The sequence below is a fragment of the Eptesicus fuscus genome, chromosome 10, assembly GCF_027574615.1.
Source record: "Eptesicus fuscus isolate TK198812 chromosome 10, DD_ASM_mEF_20220401, whole genome shotgun sequence".
Lineage (NCBI taxonomy): Eukaryota > Metazoa > Chordata > Mammalia > Chiroptera > Vespertilionidae > Eptesicus > Eptesicus fuscus.
The window spans coordinates 8,907,949-8,932,829 of NC_072482.1; the positions used below are offsets into that span (position 1 = coordinate 8,907,949).

A 24,881-nucleotide genomic window follows, 5' to 3' on the forward strand; every position below is an offset into this window, starting at 1 on the left:
TATCCGTTGGCTGACTCCTGCACACCCCCTCACTGGGGATCGAGCCCACAACCTGAGCATGTGCCCTGACGGGGAATCAAACTGTGACATCCTGGTTCATAGATTGATGCTCAGCACTGAGCCACGCCAGCCAGGCTGAGCATAGCTTTCTTGATCCCATTTAGAGTTTATACTTTTTGGTAGGTAATGAACTTCATACCTTTACTACTTCTTTAAATATTAATATTTGGGATTTTGGATGCTGACCATCCATTCCTCAAGATTTAGCAAATCACCATACCATTTTTTCCCCCCTGACTTCAGAAGCTCAATTCTTCAATATAAATTCTTTTGGTAAAGCCAGTTGCTAATCCATTTCTTTAATCATTCAAGTTTCTGTTCTTAGGAGTATCCCCCCTATCATCATTTCGTTCCATTCCTTATGTAGCCAACTCATATTTTAATAGAGCACGAGACAATATTTTGTATAGTGTCGACACAAGATCAAGTAGGAGAGAGAGGCAGAAAATGATTCTAGGGATATTTTCTAGGGTCGATCTCAGTGTGATCTGCCTACAGCTCCATCAGAATCACCTAGGCACTTACTACATGCAGATTTCAGGGTCTCGGATTTAAGTCAGTGAGAATCGAGAGGTGCTTCTTTACATGTTTAGTACTGGAAACAAGTCTCCTGGAGTGTGCTGTTCGCTAAGACATAGGGATACGTTTCTAGAAGGCATCTGAATCATTTGACAGTTGCTTCCCTTGTGATGTTTTTGAACTCACCCTCACTCCACAGGAAGCCTATGCTATTCTAAACAGATTTGAAGTTGAAGTAACCAAAGAAGAATCAGAAGCAGTGGATACCTTGAGATATTCTTTCAACAAATTGCAGAGCAAAGCTGTAAGTACAAACTTAATTCTTATTTTTTACTTTTAAATTCTTATGTAATTCTTATAGTGACTTGCTTAAGTCACTGTCTCCAGAAAACACACACACATTTCATACTTTTTAAAAGATAAATATATATTATTTTAATCACTTTATTGATATATAATCCACATAAAATTTACCATTTCACAGTATACAATTCAGTGATTTCTACTATATTCACAGAGTTGTATAAACACCATCACTATTTAATGTTAGAACATTTTCATCCCCCAAAGAAACCCTAAACCCATTAGCAATTACTCTTTTTAAAAAAAATATATTTTTATTGATTTTTTACAGAGAGGAAGGGAGAGAGATAGTTAGAAACATCGATGAGAGAGAAACATCGATCAGCTGCCTCCTATACACACCTCACTGGGGTTGTGCCCACAACCAAGGTACATGCCCTTGACCGGAATCGAACCTGGGACCCTTGAGTCCTCAGGCTGACACTCTATCCACTAAGCCAAACCGGTTTCAGCAGCAATTACTCTTTATTTTCTCACCACAGCCTCTGGCAACCACAATTCTACTTTCTATGTATGGATTTGCCTTTTCTGGATATCTAATATATATAGAATCATATACTGTGTAGTCTTTTGTGACCGGCTTCTTTCACTTAGCATAATATTTTCAAGGTTTATTTGTATTGTCTTGTGTACCAGTACTTTATTTTCCTAATGGCTAATGATGTTGAGCATCTTTTCAGGTGCTTTTCAGCCATGTGTATATATTCTTTGGAGAAATGTGTATTTAAATCCATTGTTTTTAAAATTGGGTTATTTATTTTTGAGTTATAAGAGTTCTTTATATATTTTGGATATAAGTCCTTTATCAAAGAATTTGAAAATATTTTCTCTCATTCTGTGGATTGTCTTTTCACTTTCTTGATAGTGTCTTTTGAAGTAAAAGGTTTTAATTTTGAAGAAGTCCAATTGGCATAATTTTTATTTTTTTGCTTGTGTTTTTGGTATCATATCTAGGAAATCATTGCCGAATTCAAGATCATGAAGACTTACTATTATGTTTTCTTAGGAAGAGAGTCTTAAAATTTTTTAGCCCTTACATTTAGGTCTCTGATACATTTTGAGTTAATTTTTCTGTGTGTTGTGAGTTTTGGGTCCAGCTTCATGCAAAAGCATGTAGATATCCAGTTGTCTCCGTGCCATTTGTTGAAAAGTCTGTCCTTTCACCAATGAATCGCTTTGGCACCCTGTTGACCATCAGTTGACCCTAAGTGGAAGGGTTTATTTCTGGACTCTCAACCTATTCTGTTGTTCATATGTGTACTCCTATGCCAGTACCATACTGTCTTGATTATTGTAGCTTTGTACTGTTTTCTTTTTTAATTGTGGTAAAATACCCATAACTTAACATCTTAACAATTTACCATCTTAACAATTTTTAAGTATATACAATTCAGTGGTGGTAAGTATATTCACATTGCTGTGCAGTGAACCTCCAGAACTTTTTCATCATATAAAACTGTAACTCTATACCCATTATCCAGCAACTCCCCATTCTCCCTTCCTTCAGCCCCTGTCATTCTACTTGCTCTCTCTATGCATTTGACTACTTTAGGTACCCTATAAAAGTGGAGTCATACAATATTTGTCTTTTCATGACTGGCTAATTTCAGTTAGTACAAGGTCTTCAAGGTTCACCCATGTTATAGCATGTGTGAGAAATTGTCAAGTCTGAATAATATGGCATTATATACATAGTACCACATTTTATTGACTTGCTTCCACTTTTTGGCTATTGTGAATTATGTTGCTATGAACACGGGGTATGCATATTTCATTGAGACCCTACTTTCATTTTTTTTGGATCTCTATCCAGCAATATAATTCTATTTTAATTTTAATATAATTCCATTTTTAATTAATAATTCTATTTTCCATAATGGCTGTACCATTTTACATCTGCACCAACAGTGCACATGTTGCAATTTCTCCACATCCTTGCCAACACTAGTTACTTTCTGTTTCCTTGATAGTAGGCATCCTAATGGGTGAGGTGGTATCTGTTGTGGTTTTGATTTGGATTTCCCTAATGATACATGATGTTGAGCATCTTTTCATATACTTATTGACCATTTGTGTATCTTCTTTGGAGAAATGTCTACTCAACTTGTTTGCTTATTTTTTAATTGGATTGTTTGTTTGTTGTTGAGTTGTAGGAGTTTTTTTTTAAAATATATTTTATTGATTTTTTACAGAGAGGAAGAGAGAGGGATAGAGAGTTAGAAACATCGATGAGAGAGAAACATCGATCAGCTGCCTCTTGCACACCCCCTACTGGGGATGTGCCCGCAACCAAGGTACATGCCCTTGACCGGAATCGAACCTGGGACCCTTGAGTCCGCAGGCTGACGCTCTATCCACTGAGCCAAACCGGTTTCGGCTGTAGGAGTTTTTTTTTATATGTTCTGGATGTTAACTCCTTATCAGATATATGATTTGCAATTATTTTCTCCCATTCTGTAGTTTGCCTGTTTACTCTGTTGATTGTGTCCTTACAATTCTTTTTATTTCTGTAAGGTAGGTGGTGCTATCTCGCCTTTTACTCCTAGCTTTAGTAATTTGAGTCCTTTCTCCTTTATTCTTGGTTTGTTTAGGTAAAAGTTTATCAATGTTGTTGATCTTTCAAAGATGAAACTTCAGATTTGTTGATTTTTCTCTATTGTTTTTGTAATCTCTATATCATTTACTTGTGCTCTATTTTTAAAATTATTTCTTTCCTTCTGCTTGCTATGGGTTTAGTTTTTTCTATTTGCCTAGTTTGTTAAGGTGGATGGTTAGTTACTGATTTGAGATTTTTAATGTATGCATTTATAAGTATATATTTCTCTCTAAGCATTTTTGAAATAAGTAAATATCTACATACCACAAATTAGACATTAAAAATAAACTCCAAGGGAGTGTTCAGATTCTTTAAATATACTGAAAAATTTTATTAAATATTAATTAAGTGAACAATGGCTTAAAATTTCTTGTGTATGGAAAGATTTGTCACTGAGGTTGAAGCAAGGCATAGTGCATAGAGCTGAAACTGGGGCCATGACTTGGGATTCCATCTCTGCTGTCAGCCAATTGGGTGATCATATGCAAGTTAATAATCTTTGTTTCTAAATTTCCTTATGTGGTCATTTAGGAATATTTTAGGAAATTTTTATGTGAAGTTATGAGGCTCACTTGAGGTAATGTATATAAAATATTTTTATGCTTATGTTTATTTAAGTTCATGTTAAATATTGACTAATATGCTTGTTTTGAAAACTGTTTTCTGGTTAGTCAGGAGAGTGAGTCTCAGGAAGGAAGTGGGAAACACTCTGTTGAGATTTAGTGAAGTCCAACTTTCTCTTGTTCAATGGAAATAATTCATGTGAGTTGTTCTTCTGTCTCTTTAACTGTTAGTGTTAAACTCACTGACCATGCTGTGGCCAGTTTTTTCAGTAGTTAGAGCATTGTCCCTCACAATGAAGGGTTGAGGGTTCTGTTCCCCATCAAGGACATGTACCTGGGTTGCAGGTTCGATCCCCAGCCCCAGTTGGGGTGCATGCAGGAGACAACCAATCTATGTGTCTCTCCCATATCGATGCTTCTCTCTCTCTCTCCTCTCTCTCTCTCTCTCTCTCTCTCTCTCTCTCTTCCCTCTCTCTCTCCCCCCAAATACACACACAGCCCGCCCTCCCTTCCACACTCTCTAAAAAAATCAATGGAAAAAATATCCTTGGATGAGGATTAACAAAATAATTAAAAAAATAAAAATAAACCCACTGACCTAAGCTTAGAGTAGTATATGTTCCAACCAAGATAGAGGCTATTGTTGAGAGCAGTTAAGGGCAAGGGCCTTGGAACCCCACTGCCAGGTTTTGAATCTTGACCTTACTTCGTACTGGTGCTGGGATCTTAAAGAAATTACTTAGCCTCTGTGCCTCAGTTTTCTCACCTGTGAAATAGGTATAATATTAATATTTACCACACAGGGTTGTTTTGAGGATTAAATGAGATAACACATAAAGAGCATGGCGGATAATAAGCATGAATTAAGTGGTATTATGATTGAAGGTTTAAGCAGAAGCTTTGAAGACTATTGTGGAAGACATTTGCTATATTATTTTTTTATAACCAGAGTAATATCACTTTCTTTTAGGGAGCAGCTCCAACCACTGCAACCATGTGAACCTACTAGAGGTTGCTAATCCATGACCTTGAGCTGGTCTCAGAGACAGCACGTGACCCAGACTGGGCCCATAGAAGTAACTGTTTCCTGGGCTATAGTGATGGCCTGAGATAGAACAGCCAGAAACTAACTTTCCTAACCTCAGTTAGAGAAGATGTCTTGGGTCATGAACTAGGATGATTTGAATCTCCAGTTAGAGCATTTGTGTTGTTTATTTCTGTGGGTTTTTTTTTTTTTTTTTTTTTTTTTTTTTACTTTACAAAAACATTGCAGAGATGTCTTTTTTCTTACGTGATATCTGTGGGGCAACAAACTTGCTGGAATAGAATTGTAGTTTTCAGTTAATATATTACTTTCACTCTCACATGGAGTATTCTTTTTTGTTCTAGGTTTCTGTACAAGATGAACTAGTTCAAGTGCAGCCAAAGTTTAAAAGTAATCTACTTGAGTCTGTGGAAGTTTTTCGTGAGGATGTACTGAACTTTGCAGAATCATATGAGATGGTAATTGCAGTATTTGCATGTTCTGTGTTATTTGCTGGTATGTTTATATAAATGGAAGTTATAGACCCCAAGAAATACACTGTGATTTGTACATTGCATGTAGGAGGTTATATTTACATAGTCACACCGATCAAAAAGGGAAGCATGTTTTACAGAGTTAGAAAAAAGATTTACCTGAATTTAAACATCCTGGAAGGAACAAGGGTCTGGTTTTGCCCATTCTCAGGCCAGAATCTCATAGTGGAAAATGTAGTACAGTAGTTGAAAGGCTCTAAGAAACTGGAAATGCCCTAATACCAGGGTATTATTCACCCTCCCCGTCCCCACTAACTCTTAGAAAACTTAGAGTGTCACTGAAAATAAATAATAAATGTCATATTTGGTCAGTCCCACAAGCTGTTCAACCTGGAATAATGACTGACAGTAGTCGATCTCCAGATGTTAAACTCGGAAGTTGGATATATTCTTCCCTTTCAGTGATCACAACAGATCTGGATTCATAACAGATTTAAGCCTTTAGTGCTACTTATATAACACTTTCTTTTGTACATACATGTACCAAACTTATCTCTTTAGTTGTATTAGTCAACATTTGACTGCCCGATCATTCTGTTATACTGGGAATCTGGTCTGCTATTTTGCCCACCCATAACATTCATGATTGTACAGACTATCTGGGGTCCTTTTGGCAACTATTTTCTGGCTCATGCCAACAGAGACTGCCTACTGCTTCTTCCAAGTGTCCAACCTGTGTGCGTGTCTATTTCCACGTGGAGCTGAAGAGCTATGGAAAGGAGGCTGCTCCCAGAATTCTGTAATGGGTGTTCTGATGCACAGATGCAGCAGCATCACTTGTAAGTGAGATGGAACAGCTGTGGTGGCACAAACGTCATCCAGGATGACATTTTGTCACCTTTTTGAAAAGAGGAGACCACAGAGACAGAGACTAAATGTGATATGGGATCCTGTATGAGGTCCTGGAACAGAACACAGACTTTAGTGGGAAAACCAAATAAAGTCTACTTAATAGTCTTGTACCAATATTAATTTTCAGTTTTGGTAAATGTACCATGTTAACATTATGGAAAGCTGAGTAAAGGGTAAATGAGAGTCCTCTTTGCAACTCTCCTGTAAGTCTACAATTAAAAATTTTTTTTTAAATAGCATCTGTTTATTCTAACAAGTCAAACCAAATGGGAAGTATTAGGATTGTCACAATTTAAAAATGAATGAAAGTTGGAGTGATGCAATGTTCCAAAGTTAATTGTGTTTATGGTTACACAACTCCATTAAATAAAAAATATTGAATTGTACATATCTCAAAACTGTTACAAAAAATAAATGAAAACTTCATGTACAGGACAAAATTAGACCATTTAAATTTAAAATACTGTTTATTTACTTAAAAGAAAGTAATAGATAAATCCAGTAAATTAATAAGTACATATGATCAGGAATTAAAATGGAGATTATATTATTCATTATAGGAAGGACCCATGGTTCCAAATATACCACCCCAAGAAGCTAGCAACAGGCTACAGATATTTCAGGTAAAACTATGTTTTTTGGTAATATGTAAAACTACACTTTTTGTTACACATTTGGCAATGAGTAGTGATTTTTAAAAATGCTTTTAGGAAAAAATTTATGTGCTTTACCTAAAATGGAAATGTTAATGTTTAAAGTAGATACAGATTTTAATTGTATTCTAATTTGCTAAATAATATAATTGGTTTCTTTTCTTGTGTCCCTCCATGCTCTTTCCCACAGAATATCTCTCTGTATTTTTAGAGAATAAGACTTTAATTTTATACCTTATTCTAGTTTCAAGCATTTCATTTGTATGTAAAGTGATAAAAAATTATAGAATAATAAGGTCCTATATAATAAAAGGGTAATATGCAAATTGACCCTAATGGTGGAACCACTAGGAACGACTGGTCGCTATGATGTGCACTGACCACAAGGGGGCAGATGCTCAATGCAGGAGCTGCCCCCTGGTGGTCAGTGTGCTCCCACAGGGGGAGCTCTGCTTAGCCACAAGCAAGGCTGATGGCTGCAATTGCAGCAGCGTTGGTGGTCAGAGCCTCTCCTGCCTCCTGGGCAGTGCTAAGGATGTCACACTGCAGCTTAGGTCCACTCCCCATGAGGGCTCCCTGGCTGCCAGAGGGATGTCTGATTGCCAGCTTAGGCCTGATCCCCTGGGGAGCAGGCCTAAGCTGGCAGGTGGACATCCCCTGAGGGGTCCCTGACTGCAAGAGGGCACAGGTCGGGCTGAGGGGACCCCCCCACCCCAGTGCACAAATTTTCATGCACTGGGCTTCTAGTGTATCAAATAAGATTTTAAATATTAATGGTTTGTCCTCCCTCTGTATCCATTAATTTTCTTCCTTCTGTAGCCATCACTTTCAACTTCCCTGCTCCTTTGTCCTGCCTGGGACCATCTAGTACTCCTTGGGTCAGGCCATCCATTCACTGTCTTTTTCTGCACTCAGATTGCTGAGCACATCTAGAGAAAAGTCACACACTCATTTGATAGATGCTGTGCAGATTCGTGGATTCCTATGTAAGCCAGCTCCTCGAGAGCATCAGGAATTCTGTGGTTTGTTCTGTTCTCGCTCCTGCTTTCTGCAGTGGCTGTTCGAAATGTCCAGGTTCTCCTTATGTCCCCTCTTCCACTGCATTCTTAGCTATCAAATACTATTCATCAGATGTCTACTGTGTGACTTGATAGATAGAAAGATGGTTAAGAAATGGTTCTTTTACCTCTAAGCAGCTAAAACCTGAGAGGGAGACAGAGAGCTAGAGAAACAACTGCAGCACCGTGTGGTGAGCACTGCTCTGGTTATGAGGACCCGTGGTATGCAATCATATGTAGGAGCTCCCCACCTTGATGCGGGCTGGTCGGGCAGACAGGGAGGGCTCCCTGGAAGAGGAGGCATCCAAGCTGCATCTTGAAGGACTAATTAGACTTAGCCAGGAGAAGGAGGAAAAATAAGTCAGGCAGAATTTGTGGCCCCCAAATGAGGAGATAAGCAGGGAGCATTAGGGAGATGTAAGGAGTGTAACATGTAATGTGGGGTGCAGTGGGCAAAGAAGGTACTAATGAGGGAGGGGCAGCAGAGTGGGCCGCGATCACTAACGGGAGGGCCTTGCAGGCTACCATGAGGAGCTCTAGCCTATCCCGAGGGCTGCAGGGCTGTGAGCAGGGAGCGATATAGTCAGATTGGGCTGGTACAGCAGTTGTGTTTTTAAAAGATCTCTCTGGCACCAGTGCGCAGAGGGGCCTGGAGGGAGGATGGCCTGGTTCATGGCCGTTTCAGTGATACAAACAAGAAACTGTAAAGACTGAGACAGGGCACTTGGAATAAAGAAAACTGGATGGATGACGAGTTAGTCAACAGGCTGACTTAACAGGCTCAGAGCCTGGGTTAGGGGAGAAGATCAGGTTTGGAGGAGTTTTTGGATGACCTTGTCTTTAAGTTTACAGAGGAAATTTAGGATCTGAGATGTCAGTTTCAGAGAGAGGAGCCCCTTCCTCTCCCTGCGGGCTCTCTCCCTGGTCTCTCCTGAGGTCGACCCTTTTTCTTCTTTACGTCCAGCCTCTTCCTCTTTATCAAATCTTCTTAGTCGGCATTTAAAACTGTTTGTCTCTTCTTTGTAAAGTACAGTAACAATAAAAAACACGTCTGTGTCCTGGACCTCCTCCAGACCTCACTTCTCCTTTCTTTCCCGGCCCCCGTTCTGCCTGCGTTTATACTCGGGCAGTTCGTGGTCGTCCCCCTGGGAGATGCAGGGCTGCTGCCCAGAAGCCAGCGCTTTCCTCTTGACGAGGGGTCCCCACGCTGAGCAGCAGTCTAGCCACCGGGGCCTGGCTTTGTAGCATTCTAACTATTGGAGATTCAAATTCTAGTTCAAAAGACAAGCATTAGCTTTGCCAATTTAAATGTTAGAATGATCACAAATGGTGTTAAAATGGAATCATTCATTTTATAGACTTTCTTGCTTACAGAGAAAATAGGGTTGAGTGGATTATACAGATACTTCACTCATTTCAACCCTGCAGGAGATCTGACCCGTCTAAATTAGTGATAAAGCCTGAATTACAGATGTTTTTAAATGCAGTTTTAAAAATTGTGTTTCAGACATATTTATGGGAATTTGAAATATAGGTCTTCTGGGGGCCACTTAATTTATTAAAGAAATAATTTTATATAAAATGGAGACTTCTAGAATGCTTGAAAGTTAATTTTCCTAAGTGCTTAACTTTTCCTTTCATAGCTTGGTATCAGCATTCATTTGCTTCATAAATCGTCATTTCAAAGAGCATATTAAATAAACCTCAATGTAGCTTTTATTCCAATTATCATACATTTTACTTTAATGGAGTCTGAATTAATTATCTTTTACTACAATTCAAAAATGCTTTTATAGGCCAATTTTGATGATCTGTGGAGAAAGTTTGTTACATATTCATCTGGTGAACAACTTTTTGGATTGCCTGTGACTGACTATGAGGTTTTGCATAAAGTCAGGTAAGTTTAGAAATTTTATAAGTGTTAAAAGCAAATAATTAAATACTGGCCATTAGAAGAATCATGTCATCATTAAATCTGTTATTATGGCCCTAGCTGGTTTGGCTCAGTGGATAGAGCGTCAGCCTGCAGACTGAAGGATCCTGGGTTCTATTCTGGTCACGGGCACATGCTGGGGTTGCAGGCTGGATCCCCAGTGGGGGGCGTGCAGGAGGCAGCCGATCAATAATAATCTCTCATCATTGATGTTTCTATCTCTCTTTCTTCTCCCTTCCTCTCTGAAATCAATAAAAATATTTTTAAAAATCTGTTATTATATAGAGAAGGGCTGCCCATGGGACACTCCTAAATGCTCCCCTTATTCTTGGCTATTCCTGACCCATTGTATACATAGTCTCCATATACAAAAGGAATGTTCTAGAAAGGAAAAAATACATTGCAAAAATTCTGGGTCTTCATGGCCAAGTTTAGCCTATGCTTTATTGTTTTCTTTCCACTATTTTTTTATAGTGTCGGTGATTGTGTGGAAGCACTGCAGTTTTGGGTAACTTTTGTTTATTTAAAGGAGTAGCCATTCTCCGCTCTCAATCTTCTTAATGGAATTTGTGCTAAGTGCTCTTCCTAATGGGGCAGACGTGGAATTCATGGAGATTGAAGGCCAAGGAACTGAAGTGATTATAAACAGTGGATCTAGGATTTAAACAAGTATATTTTAATAAAATTTTAAATATAATTTTCCTTAAGGGCAAAATGAACTGATTAGGACCTCGTCTTGGTATTAGCTTATCAGGATCTTGGCTTTAGGAAGGAACTTTATGTTGGCTTCTTTCAAAGTCACAGCATGGAAGTGTCATGGCAAAACAGACGGGAAATTGTCTGAAGGTAAATTGTGCTTCCGCCATTTAGGGTAGATGGTTTGTGTTCTTTTCCTAAAGTACTCATTCACCAAGCTTAATTCAGTGACCAATTGTGTTAGAATTGCATAAGTCAGCTGGCCCTTGACCCTGACTTACTCTATCAGAATCTCTGGGGCTGGATCTTAGGAAATCTGTATTTTTACAAAGGTGCTAGTTATTATTTTTTTCCCCCCCATACTCCATTGGAGACTCAGTGTTTTATTTTTTTAAAAAATATTTATTTATTAACTTTTTTTGAGAGAGAGCAAGAGGGAAGAAGGGAGGGAGGGAGGGAGGGAAAGAGGGAGGGAGGGAGAGAGAGAGAGAGAGAGAGATAGAAGAGAGAGAGAGAGAGAGAGAAACATTGATTTGTTATTCCACCTTGGCATATGAGGATGACGCTGGAACCAACTGAGCTACTTGGCCTTTATTTTAACCCTTAGTATTCTAGGAAAAATAATCATTCTTACTTACCATTTGGACCAATGGACCCTTTTTATTTTTATATGTTTTTAAGTAATTTATGAATAATTTACAGAAGTAAAAATAAAGGGATGGTGAAAAGCAATTTTATTAGAAAATTTAATAAGAACTTAAGTAGTGAAAACTCACTTTCCCCCCAAAATGTCCTGGTTTTAAGATCTATACACATGGAATGGAGACTGAGTTTTGTCTGCAGCCAGCTGCTCAGCAGCTGTTAGGCATGGCCCTGGAGCATACCCGTCCCATAAACACTGATTCCAGATTGTAGTTCTATCTTGTAGTTCTATCTCCAGCACTTGTAGCTCTTCATCACCTCGGATTTTTCTTAGACTTGCATTTTTAAAACTCAAGACTGTTGAAAACTCAGATCATCATCCTTCTTGCAATATACATTCAAAAATCATTACTTTGAGGTTTGAATGATCGTCAGTGAATTTTTTAAATGTCTGTATCTATTTTCTTTGAATACAAATCTGCCTTCAACATTTGTATCAAATAAAACTTACATAAACATCATAAATAATGAAAAAACATTGTCACACCTTTTTGGCAGAATAATATCGTCTACATTCTTGTTGCAAAATATTGCCTGTGAAGCCCTTGCCTCTACAGAAATATATTTATTGTTCACTCCTAAATCATTGAGCTTAATAAAACTTATCTAGATTATCATCATCTGAAGACTCAGTCAGAGATTTCATTTACTCAGTCTCTTTCACTATCTGTCTCTTTTCTGTTTAATGTTGCCGAAGTATCTTCCTTTGTCATTTTTTCTCTCTTTGCTTGCTGTTTTAGGTAGAAAATGAAAAAATTAAGTTCTTAACTCTTTTAAATGAAAACTAAAGAAACAAAAATAAAAAGATTACAAAAATGATATCTCCAGAGTTCTTTTTTTTTTTTTTTTTTGTACTTTCTTGCAAAATAATGCAATACTTTATTTAGGTAGCCCAGTAAGCAACCTGAAGGATAATGTAATAGTGATTTTTTTCTGCTATTGCATCATCCTTAGAGGAGATTTCATTATTCTCCTCTTACTATTTTAGTCATTTTAGCACAATTGGGAATAATCAGTGATTAATAATTAAAATAATTTCTAGGATGATGAATTAGCAAAATGAAACAGGAAATGGAAAAACAAGGTGACTAGGATTCCGGAATGTGTCTTAGATTTAGAAAAGGGTCCAGTGTACCCATATGATAATTGGAAAATAAAATGAATTTTACTCCATTAAAAACATAAGCACATTTTAGTGTTGGCCTCTGCATTGTCTATAATAAATAATAACAGTTGTGAATATTAATTTTTACAAATAGGGCTAATGAAGCAATGAACTCAAAAACTAAAACTGGGTCCATTGGACCCTTATTGTATACTAATGGTTGAGGAATACCTGGCAAAATCCAAAATGCTGTTGAGTGGTCAATTTTTGATGTTTTATACAAGAAAGACTTTTCTTTTACATGAACCTGGGATTCCTCCTTTTATTCTTGCTTTGGATATAACTCCATTTGGGCACATGAGGGAAAGCTTCTGGTAGGAAAGTAATGGTTAATGTCAGACTTAAAGGCAGACATTCTCATAAAAATCCAGCTTGCATATGAAAGAAAAAATCAAATAAAACCTTAGCCTTGGCTGTGATCTTGTTATCAAGTTTTGGTCACATTGTTTGCAATGATTGGTATGGTAATAATGATCAAACCATTTGTCAATGTCAGATCATAGTATGATTTTGAATACTTCAGAGCTGTAAACTTGACCTAATGTATGGAGCCTTAATAAAGTCTTTGTTTGAAAAACGACAGGGTTGTATGCCTGTTGGTATCTATAAGATTTTATACACACAATGTATGAAATATTTGTTTGGATTAATTCTGCTTATATTATAATGGAATTTATTTTTTAAAATATACATTATAGAATGACTTAATTATTTGGTTTCAGAAAGGAACTCAACTTGCTGCAGAAGTTATATGGACTGTATGACACCGTAATGGGCAATATTAGTGGTTATTATGAAATACTATGGGGAGATGTTGACATTGAAAAAATTAATGCAGAACTGCAGGAATTTCAAAACAGGTGGGTTTCAATTGAATTAAACTTATATTTTTATAGTGCTTATATTCTCAGGGTCCTGTAGGTATATCACAAGTGAGTTTATCCTCTGTTATATTGCTGTAAATACATAACACCTTCTTCAAAGAAATGTGTAGATGAAATATTTTTTCTTTTTTTCTGAAAGGTGTCGTAAACTTCCAAAAGGACTTAAAGATTGGCAGGCTTTTTTGGATCTGAAAAAAAGAATTGATGATTTCAGTGAGTCGTGTCCTCTACTAGAAATGATGACCAATAAGGCAATGAAGCAGAGGCACTGGGATCGAATCTCTGAGTTAACTGGAACCCCATTTGATGTGGAATCTGATTCTTTTTGTCTTAGAAATATTATGGAAGCACCACTCCTTAAAAATAAGGATGACATTGAGGTACATAAAATTATAAGATGGTTCATTAAAGAATATCTCATTTTTCTTTTATGAAAATTATACACATTTTATTCGAGGGTATATTAATTACCCCATATAAAGCACCCTCAAAATTTGGGATGATCTTGAACATCTCTTGGTTTTGCAAAATAATGCTGTAACTTAGGGAGATAATACGATTATTTGAAATATGTTAGTTTTGAAGCTCCTCAGTCTGTCCTCCTTTATGTCTTAACTACACTTCCATTTAAAATATGTTTATTTCTGTATTGTGTACTTGGTGAATTCCTCAGAACACTTTCCAGATTTCTAATTCTAATTTTTCCCTCTGTCTATTAACTACTTAAAATATTATATTTTCCTCTTCTAAGATTTTTAATTGGTTCTTTTTTTTGGTTTGTTTTATGCTTAGTGTTTGCATGGTATCTTATTTTAAACTGAGATGTAATTTGACATTTAATATTATATTAGTTTTAGGTGTACAACATAATGACTCATGGATATATTGCAAAATGGTCATCACACATAGATACAATATTTTTTCTTGTGATAAGAACTTTTAAGATCTACTTCTTAGCAACTTTCAAATATATAATAGAGTACTATTAACTAGAGGCTTGGTGCACAGATTCATGCCCGGGGGGGGGGGGAGGGTTCCCTCAGCTTGGCCTGCACCCCCTCACAATTTGGGACCCCTTGGGGGATATAGCAGTGCACCAAGTGGCAGGCAGCCAGGGAGGAGCCCAGGCCAGTGCCGGGCCGCTTGCTCTCATCCTGGCCCGCTGCATCAGTAGCGCTGCCTCGGAGTTGGGAAAGGCTCCAGCCGCAGCAGCTGTGCTCTCCAGCCATGAGCCCGGCTTCTGGCTGAGCGGCACTCCCCCTGTGGGAGCGCACTGACCACCAGGGAGCAGCTCCTGCATTGAGTGTCTGCTCCCTGGTGGTCAGTGCACATCATAGCGACTGGTCAACCGGTCGTTCTTGTTGTTCAGTTGTAATGGTTGCTTAGGCTTTTATATATATATAGTCAGTCAACATGCTGTACATTATACCCCCAGGACTTACTTATTTTGTAACTGGAAGTTTGTACCTTTGATCACCTTCATCCATTTCACTCTCCCCTGTCGCCCTCACCAATTTGTTCCTTGATCTGTCTGACTTATTTCACTTAGCATAATGCCCTCAAGGTCCATCTATATTGTCACAAATGTCAGGATTTCTCTCCTTTTTATGGATGAATAATACCCATACATTTTTTATCCATTCATTCACCCATGGACACTTAGGTTGTTTCTATGCCTTGGCTATTGTAAACAACGCTGCAGTGAACGTGGAATGCAGATATATTTTTTAGTTAGAGTCTTCATTTCCTTCAGATAAATACCCAGAAGTAGAATTACTGGATCAATGGTAGTTCTATTTTAAATTTTTTGAAGAACCTCCATACTGTTTCCATTGTAGCTGCACAAATTTTTATTTCCACAAACAGTGCACAAGGATTCCCTTTTAGTTACAATTTCTTGTATTTGTGATGAGAGCCATTCTAACAGGTATGCGGTGATATCTCGTTGTGGTTTTGATTTGCGTTTCCCCGATTACCTGTGATGTTGAGCACCTTTACATGTGTATGTGTTCTTGGAGTGTCTATTCAGATCCTCTGCCCATTTTCCTAATCAAATTGTGGTTGCTGTTTTATTTTGCTATTCAGGTATATGAGTTCTTTATATATTTTGGATATTCAGCCCTTAAATCAGATTTATGATTTATAAATATTTTCTCCCGTTCAGTAAGTTGATTTCTCATTTTGTGGATGGTATTCTTTGCTGTGAAGAAACTTTTTAGTTTGATGTAGTTCCACTTCTTTATGTTAGCTTTTGTTGTCTTGGCTTTTAGAGTCAGATCCAAAAAAATCACTGCCAAGACCGCTGTCAAGGATCTTACCACCTATATTGTCTTCTAGGAATTTTATGGTTTCAGGTCTTAAGTTCAAGTCTTTAATCCATTTTGAGTTAATTTTTGTGTATGGTGTAAAATGGTGGTCCAGTTTCATTTTTTTTTGCATGCGGCTGTTCAGTATTCCTAAGACCATTTATTAAAGTGACTGTCCTTTCCCTATTGTATATTCCTGGCTCCTTTGTCATAAATTAATAGACCATATACACATGGTTTTATTTCTTGGCTCTATATTCTGTTCTATTGATCTGTGTTTCTGTTTTTATGCCCATACTATACTGTTTTGATTTCTATAGCTCTGTAATATAGTTTGAAATAATGAAACATGATGCATCCGGGTTTGTTTTTCCTCCTCAAGATTGCCTTGGCTATATAGGGATTTATATGGTTTTGTATAAATATTTGGATTGTTCGTTCTATTTCTGTAAAAGAAGGCATTGGAATTTTGATAGGGATTGCATTGAAATCTGTAGGTAGTGTGGGCATTTTAACTACATTAATTCTTCTAATCCATGAGCATGGATAGTCTATTTACTTATTTCTTCTTCAATTTCTTCTTTCAACATCTTATATTTTTCATCGTAGAGGTCTTTTATCTCTATTAATTTATTGTTTTTGATGCAATTGTAAATAGAATTGTTTTCTTAATTTGTTTGTTTTTTTTGATAGGTTTTTTTTCTTAATTTCTTTTTTAATAGTGTATAGAAATGCAACTAATTTTGTATTGTGAAACTTGACTGAATTCTTTGATTAGTTCTAACAGTTTTTTTGTGTGGAATCTTTAGGGTTTTCTGTATATAAGATCATGTCACCTGCAAAAAGAGACAATTTTACTTCTTCCCTTCCAATTTGGATGCCTTTATTTCTTACTTGTCTAACTGATTCGGCTAAGACTCTCAGTCCTATGTTGAAAAAAAGTGTTATCTTTTGTCTTGTTCCTGACCTTAGAGAAAAGCTTTCAGCCTTTCACCACTGCGAATGTTAGTTGTGGGTTTGTCAATTATGTGGCCTTTACTATGTTTCGGTACTTTCCTTCTATTCCCTCTCTATTAAGAGGTATTATCATGAGTAGATGTTGAAATTTTTCAAATGCTTTTTCTGTATCTATTGAGATGATCATATGATGTTTCTAATTTATTGATTGAGGTGTGGATATTGAAACATTCTTGTATCCTTGGAATAAATCCCACTTCGTCATGGTGTATGATCCTTTTCATGTGTTGTTGATTTTGGTGTGCTAATATTTTGTTGAAGATTTTGCATCTACATTTATCAGGGTTATTGGCCTGTAATTTTCTTATGTGGTGTTATCAGGGTAATGCTGGGCTCATAAAATCAGTTTGGAAGTGTTCCCTCCTCTGCTATTTTTTTGAGGACTTTGAGATGATCGGTGTTAATTCTTCTTTCAATGTTTGGTAGAATTCACCAGTGAAGCCATCCGGTCCTGGACTTTTGTTTTTTGGGAGGTTTTTGATAACTGATTGAATCTCTTTACTAGTAATTGGCCTGTTCAGATGTTGTCTTTCCTCATACGTAAGTCTTTGTAAGTGATTCTCTAGGAACTTACTCATTTGTTCTAGACTGTCCAATTTATGTTTATGCAGTTGTTCATAGTAGTCTCATATATAACCCTTCACAATTCACTCAGTTGTAACGTGTGTAACGTGTGTAACCGTTCACAATTCACTCAGTTGTATCAGTTGTAACGTGTCCTCTTTCATGTCTGATTTTATGTATTCAAGTTACCTTTATTTCTTGGTGAGTCTGGCTAAATTAGGTTTGTCTATTTTGTTGATCTTTTCAAATGCCAGCTCTTATTATCCTTTATTTTTTCTATTGTCTTTTTAGTATCTATTTCATTTATTTCCCCTCTGATCTTTGTTATTTTCTTTCTTCTAACTTTGGGCTTTGTTTGTTCTTCTTTTTCTACTTCCTTGAAGTTTAAAGTTATGTTGTTAATTTGAGATCACTCTTGTTTCTTAATGTAAGCAATTGTTGTTATGAACTTCCCTCTTAGAACTGCTTTTACTGCATCCACAACTTTTGGTATGTTGTATTTTCATTTTCAATTTACTCAAGGTATATTTTGATTTTTTCTTTTGATTTCTTCTTTGATCCATTGGTTGTTCAGTAGTGTGTTGTTTAATCTCTACATATTTGTGATTCTTCCCATTTTTTCTTGCCATTAATTTCTAGTTTCATGCATTATAGTCAGAAAAGGTGCCTGACATGATTTCAGTCTTTTTAAACTTATTAGAACTTGTTTTCTGTGATTTGTCCTGTAGAACGTTTCATGTGCACTTGAGAAGAATGTATACTCTGTTGCATTTACACTGAGTGGCCAGATTATTATGATCTCTGAACACATAATAATCTGGCCACTCAGTGTATATCCAATATAATAAAAGGCTAATATGCACATTGTCCCCTTGACCAGGAGTTCGACTAGCAGGCAGGCCAGCCAACCGCCCATGTCCCCTCCCCCTGGACAGGCTGGCCGGACCCCACCCATGCACGAATTCCAGATTATTATGCATTCAGAGATCATAATAATGTGGCCACTCAGTGTATTTCTTTATAGTCGGTGTACAGTATTACATTAGTTACATTAGTGTCAGTGTACAAAATAGTGACACAACATTTTTATACCTTACAATACGAGTACCCCACTAATTCTAGTAATCATCCACCATGCAAATTTATCACAATATTTTTGACTATATTCCCTTTCACCTTTTTTACCCATTTTCCCATCCCCTCGCCTTTAGCAACAATTCTTTTGGTCTCTGTTTCTGTGAGTCTATTTTTGTCTTGTTTGATCTTTTTTTGTTTGTTTGTTTGTTTTTAGATTCCACATACTAGTGAAACCATATTGTATTTGTCTTTCTCTGACTTATTTCACTTAGCAGAATACCCTCTAGGTCCATCATGGTGTTTTTCAGCTAAATACCCAGAAAAACAGGAAAATCCATCAGATAAAAATAGAATTGACTTTTAAGCAAATGAGATGTTCATATTGGGGCCTGAAAAGGCAGGAATATAGCAATGTTTATATGTTACTTTAAAGAGTTCACAAGACTCTCACATATATTCTTTTTTCTCATAGCAAACTGCTGAGATAGAGCAGCTGTGATTATCTCAATTTTGGCCAAAAAAATCCAGTTAAAATATAATCAAGAAAAATGATGATTTAAGTTTCATTATTTCATGTATGTGGTAAAGTAAAATAATTAGTAGTCAGAGTCTCCAAAGTTTCTACTTTGAACTTGTAACACAATGATCTTGAGCCTCGGGTTTCTTGGCCATAAAATGACTAAATGACTTCTAGGTCCAGGCTAGGTCCATTACAGTGCACTTAATTTGTAAAGGAAAATGTTGTGACGCATTCTTCGATTTCCCTCTGAAGGACATTTGCATATCTGCCATTAAGGAGAAGGATATTGAAGCCAAGCTGGCTCAGGTTGTTGACAATTGGACCAACCAGAACCTGAGTTTTGCAGCGTTTAAGGGAAAGGGAGAGCTTCTGCTCAAAGGAAGTGAGTCAGCAGAAATTATCACCTTGATGGAGGACAGTTTAATGGTCTTAGGTTCCTTACTAAGCAACAGGTAATTTTATACTTTGGGGTTAATTTTTATAATTTTATTTTGGTAATTGGGGTTATAAAAAGCCCAGTTTTGCAGTTGCAGCATAATATGATATTCTGACCCAGAGTGCTGACTCTTATCTGTCCCTCCATGAACTACTTTCCCTCCTTAATAACCATGGCCTCCATCTCCCTTTCATGATACCCATTTCCCCTTCCTATTTTTTCTGATGGTCCCCACAATTATTCTCCCTCAAATTAGCAGTTTATCTCTCTCTCTCTCTCTCTCTCTCTCTCTCTCTCAATTGATTTCAGAGAGGAAGGGAGAGGGAGAGAGAGAATCACTGATTAGCTGCCTCCTGCACGCCCTACACTGGGAATAGAGCCCACAACCCAGACATATGCCCTGACCGGGAATTGAACTGTGACTTCCTGGTTCATAAGTCAATGCTCAACCACTGAGCCATGCCGGCTGGCTGAGCATCAGCTTGTCTCTTGAACATCTTGATTCCCCACTGAGATGATTTCTTCACTTATTTTCTTTCTCTTTCATTTTTCTGATTTGTCATCATTGCCCTCCTTGGCTAAGCCTGCTCAAATATTCATCCAATGTCCCAGGAAAAGCATGCTGGCCACACATGAAAGGAATATACTATTAGGGGCTTGGCGCTTACCACTTTGCACTTTTTTATGGTGGAGCGTGGCTACATCTGTGCTGGGTCCTCTGTGGGTCTGGGGCCTGAGCTGGTGGGCTTGGAATGCGGATGTGTGACCAGGTGTCTTTAGGACAGTTTCACCTCCTTAGATGCTATGATTCCTGGTCCAGCAAGTTTTTCCTGGTCTTTGTCCTCCTGTGGCGGGAAGCTTACAAATGGCCGTTAAGGATTGTATTGCCCTATAGGCCTACCATTTTCCGAAGGAATGTTTCTCCTATAATTTACTTTGTTAGGCCATACTACTGTCTCAATCATCATTGAAATGCAATATTTTCCAACTCTTTTTAGATATAATGCTCCATTTAAAAAAAATATACAGAACTGGGTGTTTAAATTGTCCACTTCCTCAGACATAATTGAAGAGTGGCTAGTAGTCCAGAACCTGTGGGTTTATCTTGAAGCTGTGTTTGTAGGTGGAGATATTGCCAAACAGCTGCCTCAGGTAAATGTGGATTTTGTAACTCTGCTAGAATAATTTGGTGTGTGTTGTCTATGTGTCTCTGTGAAAGTCATGGCTTGGTTATTCACCTGGAGCTGGCAAACTATGGCTCACTTGCCTGTTTTTGTAAATAAAGTTTTATTGGAACACAGACATGTCCATTTGTTTAAGTTCTGTTTACAGGCTTTAGCATTACAAAAGCAGGGTTGAGTATTTATAACAGAGACTATATGGCCTGCAAAGCTTGTACTATTTACAATCTGGTCCTTTACAAAACTATTTTTTTTAAATGACCTTTGATTTACATGAGTAGAAAGAAGAAATTCACATATTTTCAAACAGTGAAAACTCTCCAGGTTGTTTGAGGATGTGAGGTACGTTCAAGTATGGTACTGTTAAATTATAGCAGTTCATCTCTTCCAAGAATTAATATCCTATCCCACTGAGAGTAGAATTAAAATTAATCTGTATTCTGTAAGTGCAATTAACTGTCAGTAAGTTGACTCATGGTAGTTTAAAATATACCAGGAGGCAATGAAATTTCGCATTAGAAGCATGTAACAAAATTGTTAAAACAGCTTTTAAATAAATGCCAATAACTCACTAATAGCTCTATATACTGCGAAGGTAACTTCCCTTTTATAAAATCAAGCCTGCTTTTCCTGAATTTCCACATCTGTAAACAGGATCTATACAGATTAAAATCAAGGAAAAAAAGAGTTTTGAAAATGACAGATTTTATTCATTACCTAACACATTTTAAAATCACAAATCTTCTCTTTTTTAATCAGAAAGTTGCATTCTAAAAAATGCACTTAAAAGTTTTAAAATAGGCAAGATTATGCCAATTTCTAGAGGTATTCTCACAATTGAATGCAAAGCTTACTGCCATCCATCCATCGTAAACAGAAAAATTTCATTTGCCAAAAATGTAAATGAAGCTTTGTTTTGGGTTTTTACTGTTTCTTCCTTCTTTTTCCTGGGCATTATTGAGCTGTAATTCTTCCAAGGATCCTGAGATCAAATTATTTTCACACTTTTTCAGTTTTCTTATCAAACCAGAACACCAGGAGCGCTGAAAGACTAGATTTGAGCTTGAAGTTGATAGCTTTGCAAAACAATCACGTGGTACTTTGAAAAAACGTATTAAAAGGAGGAAACAAGTAATCAACTCTGTTGTGATGAAGCAGTATTTCAATAAACAGTGTTATCACTTGGGTTTTTGTTGTTCAGAATTAATTCAAATGAAAAAGAATTGCCCCTTTAAATTATGTAGCCTGAGACTAATAGAGGCTGGTTTGAAGAACTGGAGGAAATTCCAAAGTGAATAGTTGGCTTTATTCAAGTTTCCAAATGCTGATTTTTACTGACTGTGGATTTGTTTTTAGGAAGCAAAGCGTTTCCAGAATATTGACAAGTCGTGGGTCAAGATAATGCAGCGCGCTCATGAGAACCCCAATGTGATCAGTTGCTGTGTGGGCGATGAAACCATGGGGCAACTGTTACCTCATTTACACGAACAGCTGGAAGTATGTCAGAAGTCACTTACAGGGTAAGTTTAATTTTTAAATGTTTTATACGTGCTGGTGTTTTATCCCAAACAAGTTATATATAGGGTGTCCCCCCACACACTTTGAATAATTATAAAGGCAGTGTTTATTAAAATACATTTCCTTTTCAAAATTGAGCTATCTGCTGTTGCAGTGTATATACATTTTTGGGGGACACCCTGTATTTCCGGTTTGGTAGTGATGGTGGGAGGGGTAATAGTAATTTAACATTTCACATAAATTTAACTTTTCTGCAAAAGAAGACACCTTCAACTTGGGGGTGGGTGAGTGAAGGCATAGTATTAGTTTTGTAGGATTGCGGTAACAAATCACCACAACAGAAACCCATTTTCTCACAGTTCTCGATGAAATCAGGTGTCAGCAATTTTGAAGGCCCCAAAGGAGAGTCTTTCTTTGTTTTCCCAGTTTCTGGTGGCTCTAGGAGTTAGTTCCCTGCCTTGTGGCTACAGAATTCCAATCTGTCTCTGCATTCATTTTGTTTTTCTTCCTGTATTTCTCTTATGAGGACACTTCTTGGATTTAGAGCTTATCTGGATAATCCAGGATGATCTCTTCTTGATAGCCTTAACTTCAGCACACCTGCAAAAATCCTCTTTCCAAATAAGGTCACATTCACAGATTCCAAGGAACAGGATGAGGACCTGTCTTTTTTGGAGGGGAGGGAGCTTCCATTCAGCCCAACAGGCATGGAGTAGAGATGTGCACTAAAACAATTAACCAGACAAATTCATGGGTAATTTTCTTATAAAGCAGCTCATTCTCAGGCTCTCTGTGAAACGGGGTGGACATATATCCTGCTTCATCTAAGTTTATGCTGCTGCCTTAGCTTAATGGTTCATTGTCCCCCCTTTCACTCAGAATGTGCTGGTTTGTGGATGAGCTACGTTCACGCTGGGTTACATCATACTGCGAGGTTCACAATACTCTTAGGTCTCAGGAGCGCTCTTGAGGAGAGAGAAGATGATGGGTAGATTGGCAGGCTTGCTCTGGTTCCCTTTCTTGTTTTTTTTTTTTTTTTTTTTTTTTTAATATTTTTATTGAGGTATTATATGTGTACATATCTTACTATTACCCCCCACCCCACACCCACACATGACCTCCCCCCCCCAGAGTTTTGCGTCCATTGTTTATGCTTATATGCATGCATACAAGTCCTTCGTTTGATTTCATAACTCCCCCACCTTTCCCAAACTTTCCCCCTGTACTTTGAAAGTCTGTTTGATGCTTTACTGTCTCTGTATCTATCTTTTTGCCATAAAAAAGAAGGAATTCTCATCATTTGCAGCAACCTGGATGGAATTGGAGAACATTATGCTAAGTGAAATAAGCCAGTCAATGAAAGAAAAATACCACATGATCTCACTCATTTAGGGATAGTAAAGAACATTATAAAGTGGTGAACAAAAAGATGGACCCCTTTCTTGTTTTCCCTCGTTTTCCCAAGTGACGTCCATGGTGTAGCATGGGCTTTGGTTCTAAGAAAACATTTCAGAGGCAAATGGCAATGACTCTAGGTGTTTGCTGTTATCTTATTGATAACGTTTGGTGATCATGTCTTGGCTAAAAATAAATAACTCAGAAACATATCATTTGGTAACATGACTTTATTTAAAGGTATTTGGAGAAGAAACGATTACTATTTCCAAGATTCTTCTTTGTATCCGATCCAGTTCTCCTGGAAATTCTTGGACAAGCCAGTGATTCCCATACCATACAGGTATAACCTAAGTATCTATCACTTAAATCCCCCCCCTCACCACCCCACAGCATGCATAATGGGCAATAAAAATGAAGTTAACACTTTAAAAGTGGAGGCAGGAAAAAGAGCATTAAAATTATGCTGATTATAAAATGTCCATTTTTCTGTATATTTGGAGCATCTACCTAAGGCAAGGGTCACTCACCAGTTGGACGACCTTGGCCAGCTTCTTAATTTTCCTGCACCTTAGTTTTCTCGTCTGTACAATCAGGAAATTAATGGCTCCACCTCATAGGCTTGCCATAAGGATTACGCGAGATAATGCAATGAAAAGTATCTGGCATACATTACGTGCTCACTAAATGTAACTCATTATTATGAGCATTTTTAGTCTAAATATTCTTAGATCAAATAGAGCTGGTGGTTTCGATTTGTCTTTTTTTTTTTTTTTTCCCATCCAGAATGCTTTGCAAATGCTTTTAGCCATTTCCCAGGGCAATACTTCCAGGAGGAAGATACAGAGAACTGGGAGTGGGAGGCATCCCAGGGCAGTTCTGGTTTGGGAGTCTGGGAAGCCGCTAATAATACCTGTTGGTTTCCAGAAAGCTGTGGGGATGAGAAAAGAGAGAGAAGCAAAAGCTGCTGCGTAAGACAGAGGTGGAACCAAGAGAGAAGGCAGTCTGAGCTGGGGAGGGACTGTACGGTTCGGTCCCTCCGGAGGAAAGAGACAATCATTCCAAGGACTCAAGCACACGTTCTGTGGGGCTGGCTTTGAAACGTGGGCCCCCAAGTCAGTCAAGGGTTCTTTTCTTTCTCTTTTTCTTCTTTTTTAATTTATTTATATTTTTAAAAATATATATATTTTGTTGATTTTTTACAGAGAGGAAGAGAGAGGGATAGAGTTAGAAACATCGATGAGA

The 24,881-nt window shown here is 37.4% G+C and overlaps 1 protein-coding gene across 1 annotated transcript in view; it reads left to right on the top strand.

The window, feature by feature from the left end:
• DNAH8 (dynein axonemal heavy chain 8) overlaps window positions 1–24,881 on the top strand; it is a 265,691-nt gene that overhangs the window by 97,748 nt on the left and 143,062 nt on the right. Inside the window, exons 29-38 of the mRNA XM_028161183.2 lie at window positions 779–883; window positions 5,491–5,604; window positions 7,092–7,154; window positions 10,039–10,139; window positions 13,461–13,598; window positions 13,762–14,002; window positions 19,359–19,558; window positions 20,541–20,694; window positions 22,080–22,243; window positions 23,877–23,979. Coding sequence (XP_028016984.2) covers window positions 779–883; window positions 5,491–5,604; window positions 7,092–7,154; window positions 10,039–10,139; window positions 13,461–13,598; window positions 13,762–14,002; window positions 19,359–19,558; window positions 20,541–20,694; window positions 22,080–22,243; window positions 23,877–23,979 — 1,383 coding nt within the window. The remainder of the gene's footprint in view (window positions 1–778; window positions 884–5,490; window positions 5,605–7,091; window positions 7,155–10,038; window positions 10,140–13,460; window positions 13,599–13,761; window positions 14,003–19,358; window positions 19,559–20,540; window positions 20,695–22,079; window positions 22,244–23,876; window positions 23,980–24,881) is intronic.